Source organism: Mytilus californianus, unplaced genomic scaffold, assembly GCF_021869535.1.
Source record: "Mytilus californianus isolate M0D057914Y unplaced genomic scaffold, xbMytCali1.0.p SCAF_11, whole genome shotgun sequence".
Taxonomy (NCBI): domain Eukaryota; kingdom Metazoa; phylum Mollusca; class Bivalvia; order Mytilida; family Mytilidae; genus Mytilus; species Mytilus californianus.
Window position 1 is genome coordinate 42,844,306 of NW_026262593.1, and position 16,790 is coordinate 42,861,095.

Sequence of the window (16,790 nt, forward strand, 5' to 3'; positions counted from 1 at the left end):
TATACACAAGAAACTAAAATTAAAAATGATACAAGAATAACACAGGCCACTGAGAGGCTCCTGACTTGGGACAGGCGCAAAAATGCGGCGGGGTTAAACATGTTTTTTGAGATCTCAATCCTCCCCCTATGGGAGAGTCTGGATGTGGTTTACAGAATAGAGTATATAATGGACAAAAAAAGCAGTTGAATACTAAAGAATAGAGAAAAACAGACGAAATAGAAAAAAGAATAAAGAAATTAAGGACCCCCCCAATCCAAATTCTCGCATAGGAAAGTCACGCCAGGAAAAAAGTTGACGTGAAACGGGCTGAAATTACAAGAGCATACACTATACAGTTTGATAGAGCAAAACGAACAAGAGGTTCGAAATAAAGCAATTTCATTATGAAAATAGCAAGATATGGTATGCTAAAATCCACGTCATTTGGTCTTTTGTGGATAGTCGTTTCATTGACAAGCATACCAAATCTCCTTATTTCTATATTAAACTTGCAGCAAAGTTTGTGCTATTGTTACGTGTTGTAGACCTTACTGTTACACGGAGATGACGAACAACACTATAAGCGCAAATCATTTGCATCAGATTTTGAATAAAAGGAGTTCCGAGTTCACGTCAATGTAACATCAACCCACTCGGACTCATTCTGAAATAATTGTACGTTGATGGTTATCTTACCCTCTCCATCACCACTATCCTAAAAATGACGTCATTATGTACCTTACTGGATGGCCCTGGCTTGCATACGATCAGAACGAATGACAAAGAGAACAAAATAAAAACATTGATGTTTTATGGTATGTTATTTCAATCGTTTTTTCTAGACCTTAAATATTCATGCATTTGGCATTCCTACGCCTTGCATGTATGAATTTACCATTCTTAAAAAATATTATCCCAGTTTCAAAGACTTAAAAATCGTGACATTTAAGGGCATATATATAAACATGTTCCTGTTCGTTATCTGCTTACAATGTTGGTAAAAGTGCTTTCTACATGTCTGCTTCTTATCCACAATCACTTTTTGATTCATCTTCTTCGCTAGCCAAGGTTACGTGAAGGGGAGGGGACCGGTTTTTGATAGTGAAGTTCTGTCCTAATAGGTAACGACTTCCCATATCATCTTGGGATATGCTTTATGTCTAGATCATTGCTATACTTGGCAATGAACATCTTTCTTACAAAAAAACACAAACAGACGGACGCACTCACTCACGAACTTCTTGATAGTTTAAGGCTTGAGTAATGATACCGCCCTAAAATTAGAACATTGAACGTTTATACGTATACCCTTACTTTCTTATCAAAATTTATTTTGTTTTTCAGCACATACTGACAGTTAGATAAAACTACATGTACCTGTATAAATATTTGAATCATTTACGAGATAATATGAAATGTTTAGATCGTCCAATACTTTTGATGTTAGTGAATCAATAAGTTAAAGACAGTTGGTGACTTTCCTTTGTCATTTGAGGAATACTTAAAATTGATTCTTGAAGGATATCTTTTTTTTTTTATATTTTGTTGTGTCATTCAGTAAGTATTGTATAGTTTATCTTAGTATTATACATATCTAAATAGTAATCAGAGGTTTTCAATAATGTAGGTTATCATTTATAATTATATCATATGTAATTTGAAACGATAGTCATGATATTTTGCTGATTTGTAAATTTTGACATGGAAGTCTTGGCAAGGGTGCTGCTGATAGGCGTGTTGCTGCTTATTATTTATACATTCATTTGTACATGGTTTGTTTCGAACTGGAAGGTGCAGAAGTTTAAAATTTTCTCTAATGAAGGATGTCGAAAATAGTGCACTGACGTGTGAATGTGCCTATTCAAATTGAAAACATCAAAGATCATGCGAAGAAAATATTATGATACAAACAAAGCCATAGTTACAAAGATATGAGTTCAATATACTCAAACTTGAAGTGAAAACACCAGACACCTTAGCTGGACTAGTTTCATCCACTGTTCGGATATGAATAAATGAAAATAAATCTCGTCCTGAACGAAACCAGGACGAACCAGTAAATTTACAGAACCTAGACTGACTATAAAATTAATAATTTCCGAGATTAACGTCCCTTTCTTCTTTTTGCGGAATCAGTTTTACATGAGTGTATAGGCAGAAAAGAAATGATTTGGGGCCATGGTAGACCAGTTAATACATAATTCATTTACTTTATTGGTATAAAATGCAAATGGTAGGATTGTCACCGAGACATTCAAAACCGAAATTATACACGCAGAAAACTCAAACACAAATACGTAAATGTGAAAAAAAAAACAGAATGTTGGATCAAATATGCACATACTAAAATATTTTTCGTATCTGTTAGATGAACCAACGACGAAGACATGGTAAAATAAAATAACAAGCGCTATCATCTATACAACCTTTCGTTTACACCATTTACTCCTGAGAATGATGTTTTTTTTTTTTATAAAAACTTCCATGATTTGACACACTTTGAAGTCTATAATGGTCAATTTTACTGTGATATAGCTACAAAACAATAAGTAATACATATCACAGAATATAACAAAATTAGGTTAAGATTCAATATACTTTATAACGATGTTTCTGATTTTATTATATTCATGTACAATGAAGATTTGTTTATTGAATTTCAACACAAATCTAAGTGTTTGTTACTTGTTCCTTCAATTGTTATTGAACAAGGACTTCAAACGGACGGTACTGAGGATGATACCATGGACCAAGTTATACGAAAGAGAGGCGAAAGATACCAAAGAGACATTCAAACTCATAAGTTAAAAATAAACTGACAACGCCATGGAAAAAAAACCCCGAAAAAGACCAAAAGACAAACAACAGTGTATACAAAACACAACATAGAAAACTAAAGACTGTCAGAGCAATACGATTTAGGTTGTTAGCCGAATTATATGTTCAACTATCCATCTATATCATTATCACGGCGTTCTCATGTTTTGTTTTAACAGTTTGCAAGTGTGAGTTCTTCAATTTTTATTTGATGGATCCATTTGTACAATTTTCATAAAATTTTCAAGTCTTTATTGTTTTCATCGTAATCGCCATTGATGATATTATGTGTCGTTTTCCTTTTTTTTTGTAAATAGTTCAAGAGCAAGCCGATACGACGTCCATGCATTCAGTTTTTCACCACCAGAAGGAGGGTGTTAATCTTATCCAAACTTTGTGGGCCAAGTTGAACGTCGGTCAAAGTGATATCAAATTAGGCGAATACAACCATGGATGATATACACACAGGTAATAGAAAGTGGTACTGTGAGCAAATCTTACAAAATGATACCCGCACTTTATTTCCAACTTAATAAAAGCCTATGATATGTTCAGTTATGGAAACCCAAAAATAATTAGGGCCCCGCCGAATTGCGGACGCCCTATAGTGATCAGTCTGTCCGTCCGTCCGTCTGTCCGTCCATCCGTCCGTAACAAATTGTGTCCGCTCTATATCTAGAGAACCGTTATGATTTCAAAGTTTATACTTGACATGTATATTACCCAACACCAGAGGGTGTGTCATAATTTATGTACAACTTCCTAGGTCAAAGGTCAAGGTCATAAACTTTGGTTTTAGTTGACAACCCCATGTTCTATGGTAAAGATCGTGTCCGCTCTATATCTTGAGAACCGTTATGATTTCAAAGTTTATACTTGACATGTATATAAACCAACACCAGAGGGTGTGTCATAATGTATGTACAACTTCCTAGGTCAAAGGTCAAGGTCAAAAACTTTGGTTTTAGTTGACAACCCCATGTCCTATGGTAAAGATCGTGTCCGCTCTATATCTTGAGAACCGTTATGATTTCAAAGTTTATACTTGACATGTATATAAACCAACACCAGAGGTGTGTCATAATTTATGTACAGCTTCCTAGGTCAAAGGTCAAGGTCATAAACTTTGGTTTCAGTTGACAACCCCATGTCCAATAATTAAGATACAAATTTTTTACCACACATTATTCACAGCGGAGCCCACAGAGATGGCTCCCATCTCAATGATATCTAGTTCGGATAAAAAACAAATAAGAAGTGCACAATGACATGCATTATATGGTTAAGATTCTGAAAAGGTTTAAATAATTCTAACAGAGACATAGATCTCTGATTCAAATATGGGGTTTGGAGGAGTTACAAAACAATGGGCATCTTCCAGATAAAGCAACGACAAAGTCCATGATTTGCAATGGAAAAACAAAAACATTGATTGGGATCGAAATAACAAGAAAGAAGGTTTACAATTGTGTTATACGCACGGCGAAGATTCTTTTACCTGTTTCATTAAATTCTGGTTAGGTGTTTTACAAGTAGAAGTTTATATAAACGTGTACTATAGAGTGCTGATTTGATAAATTTCAAAGTCATGCAATAATAGACCCACAAGTCATTCCGATGTAGAAATAAAATAGGAGCGCAAACGAACTTCATATGAGTAAAATTCTGTGAAAGTTTCACAAAATTCTGTCAAGCTTTTTAAGAACAGTATGAGATAGAAAAAAGTTGAACGGAAAGAAGAATAGACTTATGTACTAAACAATACATGAAACAAACATATGATAGACAGCAACCAACGACAGCCACTGAAATACAGGCTCACGACTTGGGACAGACAGAGTCAGCCATTTTCAATTGATTTTTAGTTTTCTCTTATGTTGTACTGTTACGTATCTCTGCCAGGTTATTGGGAGGATTGAGTGCTCACAAACATGTTTAACCTCGTAACATTATATACATGTGACTGTTCCAAGACATGAGCCTCTAATGCAGTAGTTGTATATGGTTGCTGTCTGTTAAATTTGTTTTTCGTTTATAGTTCAGTACATAAATCAGGCCGTTACACAATTTGTCATGGCGGGGTCTTTATAGCTGGATTTACGGTATGTGTATCGCTGAAGTCTGTATTATAAAAGAGAGGCAAACGGTACCAAAGGGACATCTAAACTCCTAAGTCAAAAACAAACTGACAATGCCATGGCAAAAAACGACGAAAAGACAAACAACAGTACACAAAACACAATATAGAAAACTAAAGAATGAGCAACACGAACCCTACCAAAAACCTGGTGCTCCTGAAGGGTAAGCAGATCCTGCTTCACTAAGCTATAGTGCTTAAATCCACGTCATTTGGACTCTGTTGGGAAGTTGTTTCATTGGCATCTTACTATGTCTCCTTATTTGAGGCGGTGTTAAACATAATGTTTGCGACCCCCTTCCTAACGTGAGACAGTGGTGTAACAGCGAAATGTTTAACTTATCAGATCGATTCAAAGCAACAAAATACAACTAATAAAAAGACCAAAAACAACAAAGTGCGGATCTAAGAGTACTCGCCGTTACTGAGATATAGCTCAAAGCCAACGCATTACAACTAGTAAATATGTTATGTTTCCGAATCTCAAATATAAGTCAATACACATTCAATGGATTGAGTTAGTAACTACGTCATAAACAGTCTGCGAAAAACACGTGTAATGCCAAAATATAAGTATCGACATGATGTAGGACAGTATACGTGTGGAAAGGAAAAGAGTACAATTTTAGACAGGTTTTAATCAGTATCAAAATCAATGTTAAAAAACAATATTAAAAGATCTTATTATAGTATTAAATTGATAACCTTTATAGAATAAGTGTATTCAAATGATCGATAAATTTAAATGAATCATATCTAAATCAACGGGCTCTATAAACAACCTCACCATAAACAAATGAGGATGTGATATTCCGTTTGTAATACGTTTTCGACAGAAATTGTAAGTAACATCATCTAGCACCGAAGCTGTGCTTACAGATAATAGGGAACGAAAGTCGTCCCTTTTGTGGTACTGTTTTGTCTATTCTTTCTTTTTACCGAGGTTTCTGATATTGAAAACATGATGCGTTTTCGCTTTTTCCTTTCATAACAAAACAACAAAGTTATATTAAATTATTGTACAATCAATCTTAAAATCATGTAAAATCCAGATTTGCAAGACGCGGGAATTAGTAAACCGACACATAACCGAACACACATGCTGCATATTCTTTCAAACACGTGTGAATAATATTTTTTAAACTTTTACACGATTTTATGTCCATAAATGGTGATATAGAAATTTCATAAGCAATTACAAAATTTCGACTAGTGGTTGTCTTTTTCAGACAAGTGATATATTATGTTCACTTGCAAGTTATTAAAATAAAAAAAGTTCAGTATGCCGAACCCTGCACTATGCATGCTAATTTTAATCTTTTGCTACTAATCTGAACATACAACACCACGAGAAAGACAGAAAAACCCGAGGCCACAACCAATGCATAAACTCGGTGGAGAAAAACAATGTCAAACATAATAACACAACTAAAACAATTACTATCCACACTGATCTGTTTCCACACTTGTATATATATATCATAACGATGTATTGATCTTCATTTTATTTCTACGATATATCCATGGCACATTTGCCTCAGTCTGTATTATGAAAATGGCACAAATAATAATGGGAATAACATTGGTGAGATCATACAAAGCATCTGAAAATCGAATGACGAACTGGTGTTCGTATGCATCATATATTTAAGTACAGTAAACTTTACGTTAAATACACGCAAATGACATTCAAAACGTACATTTTAGAAAGAAGCGGGCCCAAAAAGTCGCCCAAAAAGACGCCGACTATACATGACTTCCATTCCTGATTTTAGGACTAGGGTCAAACAGGGGTCAGCTTAAGGGCTATTCAGCTATATTGATAAAGGGTTTGATCTATTCTTTGTTATGTTTATAAAGTTACGCTTTGACGCTCAAAAGTTCACCTGTATATATACGGTGTGACTTGTAGCGAAAAAAAGGTAAAAGTTTGGTTTGACATGTAATGAACATCTATAAGTTATTTAAATCCATGTCGATCAACTGTTGATGGGAAATATTAGATGAGTAAAGAACGAAATGGGCAGTAAGTCTTCTATAATATTATTTCGTTTAAATAATTTGTGACAAAGCTTGTTAGCTTCCTCTTATGTGTTTAGTGTTATGTTCAATTTGTCACATTTATACTTTTGTCTTCCGCCAAGTAAAACTGTACACTAGTACATTAATTAAAATTCGCTAGCAGTTTCTCACTTGCTGTCATTATATGTGACCTTGCATATTTCTTTAATTTATGCTCATGGGTGAGTTTAGCTAATGTTTTAATCTGCGGATGTGGTAATGATACTTAGTATTTTGGTCACCGAAACTAAATATTTAAATGCAAAAGAAATATTATTTTTTAAAAGAGGTTTGCTGTGGTGCAGGGGGAATGTTGTAAGCAATGTTTTGGAACATTCAATACACTTATATATTAATATACCGGTATTAAAAGAAACTTACTTCTGTGAAATATTCGGTTACATACATATTTTATTTTACTAATTACAAAATGAAAATGAAAATGCATGTTGACTTGAATTAATGTATATATATAACAGAAATTTGCACACGTTTAAAATAAAACAAAATAAATGCAATGTATACCGAGAACTTTTATAATAATATAATTATAAATTCTTCCTTTCAAAATCCTTGGTTTTATATATGATAGTCATATCTTGTCATGTCTTTGTAAACGAATATGCACGTGAAGTTAATTGATAGCATTCAGACAGTCTTTGGACATTCCTATATACAACTGCGTATAGTACGTATAAATTAAAGATACATACTTTAAATATGTAAATGTAGTCAGGTTAAAGTGAATCGGTAATGGAAGAATAGTTTTATAATAATTATCCGACAAAATAAATATGTTTACATCATTGTGTTTTGATAGAAATATGTTAATTTTCGTGAGCTTTTTTCAAAAATAGTATCTCCCGATAACCTACATGTAAAAAATCTACGTTTTCCTTTTTAATCGTTTCCTCGTAAATTGTGTCGTTTTTTTTATACCGCAAAGTGTCAATCTGCCAATTGTCAAACTGCCATATTAATGTTCCTGAAAGAAAATTGATGAAATAAAAAATAATGTGTACACTGAAAGTAAACATTTTGGTAAATCTTAAGGAATAGTACATATCGACAGATTTCGTCTGTATAGCAGATGCGGATTTAGTGAGGGGGGAGGGGGGGGGGGGCAGGAAACCCGGCCACCTTATTGAGCTTCATATATGATAAATGCATATAGACTTTTTACAAGTATCACGCCAGACATTGGCTTGCTAGAGGGACCCTCCTTTTTCAAATTCCTGGATCCGCACCTATATAGTGGTAACATTATTCCCTAGTTCCTAGGAATATTGTACTAAGTATATTAGTCCCAGCTAGTTCTTTAGGTAATGCAACTTTCTTATGCAACCCAGTATATGAATAGAAAACGAAAGCGTTACTTAAAAAAGCAACACACATTAAAATGCATTAATGCAGCATATTAACACAGCCATATTGAATAAAATGTAGAGATCAATTTAATTTTTAATCACTATTAAACATGATTTGAAGCACAACAAAACTTAAAAGCGTACTAAAATTTATATTTGTGTTTCTTCTGTAATGCCCCCCATCAGTGGCGCAACATTGGTAATAATAAGTTTTGATTTGAATAATCTGAGATTTTTTTTGTGTAATAGTACAATTAAGGATTTATATAGTAAATAGTCTTAATATATATCTCGAGTAGTATGGTTGGAATAATATTTTGATTTTGTCTCTGTTGGAAAATACATTTATGAAAATAAAAAAGAATAAACAAGGCAAATGCCGGCCTGCGTCTTTAATATGATCCAAAACTAAGACAAACACATGCAGGCAGATATCCAGTTGAAATTAAACAAAAGAAATGGAACTCTTTATTAGAGAAGAAAAAAGGCCAAGTTGGTTTACATCTGTTTCAATGGCCTTAAAAGTTTAATGTAGGTGCATAATCTAAGATTTTTTACATCTTATATACGTGTTTTTGTTTAAACTATTGTATGGCATAAAGATAAAAGAATGACCTTTATAGAGCATTATTTGCATCTCTGCCCCCGGCGACAGTTTTATGTGAAAAAATCCTAAAAATGTGCAATAATCTCATCGAAAAGAGAAAGTCGAGTACATCTTTTTATGTTCAGGTGTGTTTGAGTTGATTGCTTTGTTTTGAAAACGTATAAAGCAAACATATTTGATACACCATCTCGCTTCAGATTCTATCATTTTTTATGTATCTAGGCGACAGGTTGATATGATAACATTAAAAATTCACAGTACTTAAAATGAAAAATATGGGTCAAGTGAAATACCTTTCTAAAGAGTCATAATAACAGTGTAGGTGTGTTTGAATAACACATTTTTACTAAAAGTACTTGACAAAAGTCCTAAAAGTTTATTAAATGATGCTTAATAGCTAGTACATACCTGTGTCTTTAAATATACATCTGTCATGTAAGAATCGTATTGAAGCTATGTGGATAAATTTACCGGTTTTCAAGAGCTACATTGACAGCGCGTCATCCCTAAAATGGCTTCCATTTTCACGATTTAAAAAATTTGGTGGCGTAACGGGGAGATAATTTTGACGAAGTTGAATCCTGACTGCATGAAAAAAAGAAAATAGTAATCGAGCGGAACCATCTTAAAGACACTGTAGGAGCGCACCGAGCGTTGAAAGCTTTAAAACTTTTCTCGCGCACCTTCAATAAATCGACGGTTCTCTCTCTACCGTTGTATTGGTATTAGTATCCACAACGTGATACAGATACAGATTTTCACATTTTTCTGACGCAGTCAGTATAATTTCGGTTTGTGACCCATTTAAAAAGGACGCTTCACTATGTCAACGGCATGCATGATGTAACAAATCTTTATTCTGATTGGACGAAATAACGGAATTGAAAAAAAAAGAAGAAAAAAACCAAATTGCTTTCTTTAAAAAAAGAAAAGCAATACGTGAACCCAGACCGCTGACTGCATGGTCACCAAAAAATTGTTGCTGAATTTTCGTTTGCTTTTGAATTGAAATAATTGACTGCGAATAGAATAAGATGATAATGACGTTAAAACACCTTTATTAGAAATATTCAATTGTGTGTAGATTCTTGCACAAGTCAGTTGAACGCAATGTTGGATAGTTGTGAATAGAAAAGTGAATATATACAGCTTCTATTTGAATATACATTTTAAAGCTCGACTATTTTATTTATTACTTGGGAATGTACATCATTTTTTCATAACCCTTTTGTAAATCCCAGTTTCTACAAACCGGATGTCTAATTCAAATTGATCAAACCAATCGCAATATAAATTTAAGCACTCATGACAGTTTGCTTAATAATCTGGATGCATTTATTTTATCTATCATATCTTCATATTTTGTTTCCTGCATGGATGCCTTCAATTATTCTCAACTCGTTACTGAAGATGTCTGTACTCATGGTAGATGTTGTATAGATATATTTAAAGTCCAATTTCCATCTGAAGTGAAAGCCTGTGGCATGCAACTTATATAAGAAGGTTAATTCATATATTTTTCTTGAGAGTAACAAACCAGCTTCATTGTGACCTCTTATATAGAGACTTATTTTGGTTTTATATGAAACATCTCAAATTTTAAGGACTTCCTGATTTTACTTATATAAATCCATATATTCTACAGAAAAACTTGGTTTTAAAGAATATATAATTTTCAGAAGTTTTATGAATACCTGAACCGAAAGACCAATTTATATAAAAAGATATGAAGATATAAAAAGATACCAGGATTATAATGTTGTACGCCAGACGCGAGTTTAGTCTACAAAGATTCAACAGTGACGCTCGAATAAAAAAAGTTAAAAAGGCCAAATAAAGTACGAAGTAAAGTAATCTATTCCTTAGGTAGAAAATCCTTAGCATTTCGAAAATGTCAAAGTTTATAATAGGACAGTGACTCAAAAAAAAAAGAAACAGCTAGAGGTCAGAATACCGTAAGTAATGATAACCGTGCTTGAAAGTCACATGTCAAGCTATTACTGCCGTGTCCTGAATTTAGATAAGAAAAGCGAAAATTCGCATTCACGAGTGAAATTAATATTTATGCATGCACGTGGTATTTTTGTGCAAGAAATAGTAAATAGAAAGCATACGCACTGATACTCTGGATAAGAATACGCATTTGTACCATAGTACAAATATTTAGATGCTAAAACAAATAAAGAATTGAAATTTAATAGTAAACATACATACCTGTTAGTGACTTTTTTTCCGAAAAATTTAGAATATTATTTTTTAATATCAATAAACACAAACGTCAGGTATTTACGGATGGGCATTTTATTTATCAAATCAATCTCTTTTTTTTCGACCGTTTAAAATTTAGATATTTAGCTGACTTTGGGTACGCATCCCTTCTCATTGGTGCTCATACGTTGCATATAATTTTCATAAATGTAATGACTGTTCAAACCTGTGAGGCATAATGCACGTATATATGACAATTTTAATTATATTCTATTAAGAATAAATTCAGTCTCAGTTTAAACTAATAATGAATATTCTCTTAGTCTGGTAGTATCTATAAATGAAATTCGATATTTTTGACAGAAAACTCCTTTTGTTTGATTATCTTTCTGCTTTCCGACCACTGTGTTTCCGACCTAAGATAAATATTTTTAAAAGAAATATCGTTTTCTTAATTTTCTTCATGCCTTCCGACATTTTCCCATGCTATGATTGAAATACAAAATATCAAATGATAAACGTTCAGAAATAATCAGTTAATTCTGGGACATTATATATCAATAAACTATTCCCAGGTTTGTCACAATGCACAACTGCACGCTGTATTAAATAATACACACACAACGCGTTCAGGGACAGTCTCAAAGCATGAATTATATAGTTATCATTTTACTTCATATTTAATAAACATTAAACATTCACATTATTAAAACACATATTTTTTGTCAAAGGCAAATAGGTTCTAACGTATAAATGATTTTTTGACTCCAACCAAGTCTTTATTATTTTACTTTCCAATCTACAAATGAACTTTGATTGTTGAAATACACAGTGTCACGTGGTAGCCTATCCATAGAGGGGCCGTATCAAAGACATAAATAACCACCTGTATAAATGATCGAAAATTTGCGAGACGTTCCGAGAATCTTGATTCAAAGGATATCGAGTGGCCCATGGACACTTCTAAAACTCACCAATATAAGTCATTATCACTGTCAAATTGTTTGGATTTTGTAGGGTCAGCCTTTAATAGATGAGTAGGTAAATATCACTGACCGGTTCATTAGATCTACCAGGTCAATATAAGGCTATTAATAGCTCCAGTGCTTTAAATATATCGTATAGACTAAAGCTTCCAATGCGTAATAATAATCCCAAAGAGTACAAAATATTATATTAGAAATAAAGATTGTCAAAATACATATATCGCAAACTTAATTACTTGTCAAAAGCTGTATTCAGTGGCGTAGCGATGCCATTTTTAAGTGTACGCCCAAACCTCGGCAAAGGGTCTGAAGGTCCCCGGCGGCCCCAGGGCAGAGGACCTCCAAGTAGAGGGCGAAACCCCTGGAAGCTCACGTGTTATCCTGAAAAAGAGACCATTTCTGTCATTCAAAATTCATCAATAGCAACATGCTTAGTCGGTTGAAAACACAAAACTTTACTACATAGAGATGATTTCAGCTTCCCAGTTGTGAACTTTCAATTTCTAGGTAGCAACATTCCAGTAGAAGTTTGATATGTGTATATTTCTCCCAGTTGATACAATATTTTAGAACTTGCATTTCCTTGGAGATTGCTACAAGGAAGCTTTTAAACCAAGTTTTGCAAGTGGTGAAGTTGAAAGCATCCCTCCGGAAATTTTAAGATCGCTATTACGAGTTGGTTGACTGTTTCACAATTGACGACGAACATGTTCCATTGTTGTAACCACAACTCCGGCTTCTTTTCTTCGAATTTGTACTTCCGAATAAGACTTATCTCGGAGTTTTTACTTACATGAGCAACACGACGGGTGCCACATGTGGAACAGGACATGCCTACCCTTCTGGAGCTCCTGAGTTCATCCCGGTTTTAGGTGGAGCTCGTATTGCCTAGTCTTTAGTTTTCTATGTTGTCTTTTATATACTGTTTGTCTTTTCGACGTTTTTCGTCTTTTGAAATGACATTGTCAGTTTGTTTTCAACTAATGAGTTTGAATATACCTTTGGTACCTTTAGCCTCTCTTTTTAAATTTGATTTGTTTGGGTTTTTTTCAAGTTGATTTCATTGTTTTGATTTGGACTCTAATTGTCCTTTGTTTTAGAGAAAAATGTCCAAACCGGTTACTTTAGAATATTTTTAAAAGAAGATGTTAGGTAGACCAATCAATAGACAAAAAATCAAGTCTTTATAAAAATTGAAAAAAAACAAGTTCTATATTAATTATTTTTACTCCATATAATTTTCACACCTTTTTCCCGGAAAATCTCGTTAATGGACGCATGAAATGATTAATTTTCATAGATGGTCAGGTGTAACATAAAAATGCAAGCCACGCATATAGTATCCCAGAAGATACTAAATTGCTTCAAACAAAAGTAATCTGAGTAGAATATTCACTGTTAATTCAAAGTTTGACAGAAAATGAACAAATATATAATATGATACTATTTGATTTAAAAGTAAATTTCCTCACTTTTATGGCTTCAATTACGAGTTATTAAAAAAAGCAATACAATATAATTGCTCGTGTGCTTCAAAGCAGTTTCTTTAATTTATTTGGATGAAAATAATTTTCCCTCCGAAATTATTGTGCACGCCCGGGCGTTTTTACGTAAACGTAGCTCGTCCCCGATACACACACCGAAATAGGTTGTATCAGGGGCGGATCCAGCCATTTTTAAAAGGGAAAAGGGGGGGGGGGGGGGTTCCAACCCAGGATAAAAGGGGGCAACCATATGTCTCCATTCAAAAGCTTGATCGTCAAAAAAAAGGAGGTTCCAACCCCGGACCCCCCTTTTTGGATCCGCCACTGTGTATCTCTAATTGTTAAAGTTGTTCTTGATATATAGTTATAATTGACATTTCTTCATGGATCTAAACTGTTTCAAGCTTGTTATTCATTACAGATTGTAAACTACTAATTAATATCTTATCTGAATGCGTCAGATATCTTTTTTTAAAGATAGTACTCGTTTAGTATAAATACGTTTCGATTAAAAAGTTGCATCACGCTGGGAACAGTAGGGTTAGATCAGTATATCTAACGGGAAATGAATCTCGTAGGCTTTTCAGTATAATATATATATATGTTCCTGCATGATGATGATGGAAGTTTTTAACGAACTTGAGACTGGCTTTCCTGCATCACGTGAGTTGCACGACTTTATAATCACAAGTGATAATCAAACCTTATTTATTGTTTCCATCCCCAGCCATGTAATGATCTTCTCAATGCATTGTCAGAAGCAAAAAGATAACATAATGATACACATTGGTGCCAGGTTTTAAGGTATAGATGGTTTTATAGAAAAACCACAGGTATAGATGGTTTTATAGAAAAACCACCACCAATGAATTAAGAGGGTGGTAAAGGGTTATTTAAATTTTTCGTGCAACTTGTTTTGCCATTTTTATTTCACGTGCAGCCGTGAAAAAGGTTCGTTATTAACCGTGTTTCGTGAAATCGGTAAAAAGATCAACGTGCAAGAAATTTTTAATTGTTCGTTCATCGTGAAATGGCAATTTTATTTCTCGTTCTTCCGTGCAGATACCCCCCCCCCCTTTTACGCCCCTCACACTACAGTTACATGAATATATGCCAGTTTCTCAACAGTTATATATTTGTTTTCCATCCATTTTATATAATAAAAAGACAATCGTTTTAACTCATTTGTGACTTCAGAAGAATTTTTGAAAATCAGGTATTTCCAAAAATTTGCAAATATATGCAAATTATATGTTATATTCTGACCATGCTCACAGACAACTGATATTGATCTATAAAACTATATGGTTTTCTGGGGGAACATGCCATAGAAAGGGATTAATTGGTGGGTGTTTACAAAATGAGTGAACGTGCAGCTTATGTTGATGCTTTAAGAAAAAGATCAGGATGCCTCTCCTCATTATGTAAATTAAGAGTAAGTGCTCATAACCTTGCCATTGAAAGAGAAAGATACTTAAAAGTGCTCAGGTGTCAAAGAATTTGTAAAATCTGCAAAAGTGGTGAAATTGAAAATGAACAGCACATACATGTATGCTACTACATTGTAGAGGGTACTCTAATATCAGGCAGACTTTTGAATTCAAAATGTCCAAAATTACTAAAAAAAAGTAACACTCCTTTGTGCAATAAATATAAAAAAAAGTCAGAATAAACTAATAAAAAAAAAGGCAGGACCGAAAAGAGTGAAAAATAAAAAGGCAGGACAGAGATTACAACTAAAAAAAAAGGCAGGACATCCTAGCCCTGCCCCCCCCACCCCATAAAAATCAAATGGTAGCTCCCTAAAACCATCTTCCTCTTTCGTATAAACAAATTATTTTAATGTGAGAAGTAATCTATTGCAATAGATTTTCATTTTACATGTATGTACATGTATTTTATATTCACATAATTGTTTGCATTATACTACCATGTTTATCTTTTGGGTCATTACCATTTATTGTCAACCTGCAGCTTTTGTCGCAGAAAGCTCGACATAGGGATAGTGATCCGGCGGCAGCGGCGGTGTTAACTAACTTCTTAAAAGCTGAATATTTCAGAAAGTAGAAGACCTGGATTCTTCATTCTTTGTATATAGATGCCTTATGATATGAAGTTTCTGTCTGTCATATGCCCATTGTCCTTGACCTCATTTTCATGGTTCAGTGACTACTTGAAAAAAAAGTTAAGATTTTTTGTAAATGTTAATTTCTCTCTTATAATGAGTAATAGGATAACTATATTTGGTATGTGAGTACCTTGCAAGGTCCTCATGCCTGTCAGACAGTTTTCACTTGACCTCGACCTCATTTCATGGATCAGTGAACAAGGTTAAGTTTTCGTGGTCAAGTCCATATCTCGAATACTATAAGCAATAGGTCTACTATATTTGGTGTATGTAATGATTGTAAGGTGTACATGTCCAACTGGCAGGTGTTGTCTGACCTTGACCTCATTTTCATGGTTCAGTGGTCATAGTTTAGTTTTTGTGTTTTGGTCTGTTTTTCTAATACTGTACGTATGCAATAGGTCAACTATATTTGGTGTATGGAAATATTTTACAATGTACATGTCAGTCTGGCAGGTTTTATTTGACCTTGACCTCATTTTCACGGTTCATTGCTCAATGTTAAGTTTTTGTATTTTGGTCTGTTTTTCTAATACTGTATGCAGTAGGTCAACTATATTTGGTGTATGGAAATATTTTACGATGTACATGTCAGTCTGGCAGGTTTTATTTGACCTTGAACTCATTTTCACGGTTCATTGCTCAATGTTAAGTTTTTGTGTTTTGGTCTGTTTTTCTAACACTGTTTGCAGTAGGTCAACTATATTTGGTGTATGGAAATATTTTATGATGTACATGTCAGTCTGGCAGGTTTTATTTGACCTTGATCTCATTTTCATGGTTCATTGCTTATGTTAAGTTTTGTGTTTTGGTCTGTTTTTCTTAAACTTTAAGCAATAGATCAACTATATTTGTTGTATGGAATGATTGTAAGGTGTATATTTCTGTCTGGCAGATATCATCTGACCTTCACCTCATTTTCATGGTTGATTGGTCAATGTTCAGTTTTCCTGGTTAACTTTGTTTCTTAGACAGTCAGGGGCATTACTTAAACAAGTAATTTATTTTAGTTA

General features: G+C 33.7%; 1 protein-coding gene across 1 annotated transcript in view; it reads left to right on the plus strand.

Moving 5' to 3' along the window:
* The first annotated feature begins 6,847 nt into the window (after positions 1–6,847).
* LOC127720129 (polyamine-transporting ATPase 13A3-like) overlaps positions 6,848–16,790 on the plus strand; it is a 202,396-nt gene continuing 192,453 nt past the window's right edge. Inside the window, exon 1 of the mRNA XM_052226570.1 lies at positions 6,848–6,962. Coding sequence (XP_052082530.1) covers positions 6,956–6,962 — 7 coding nt within the window. The 5' untranslated portion in view covers positions 6,848–6,955. The remainder of the gene's footprint in view (positions 6,963–16,790) is intronic.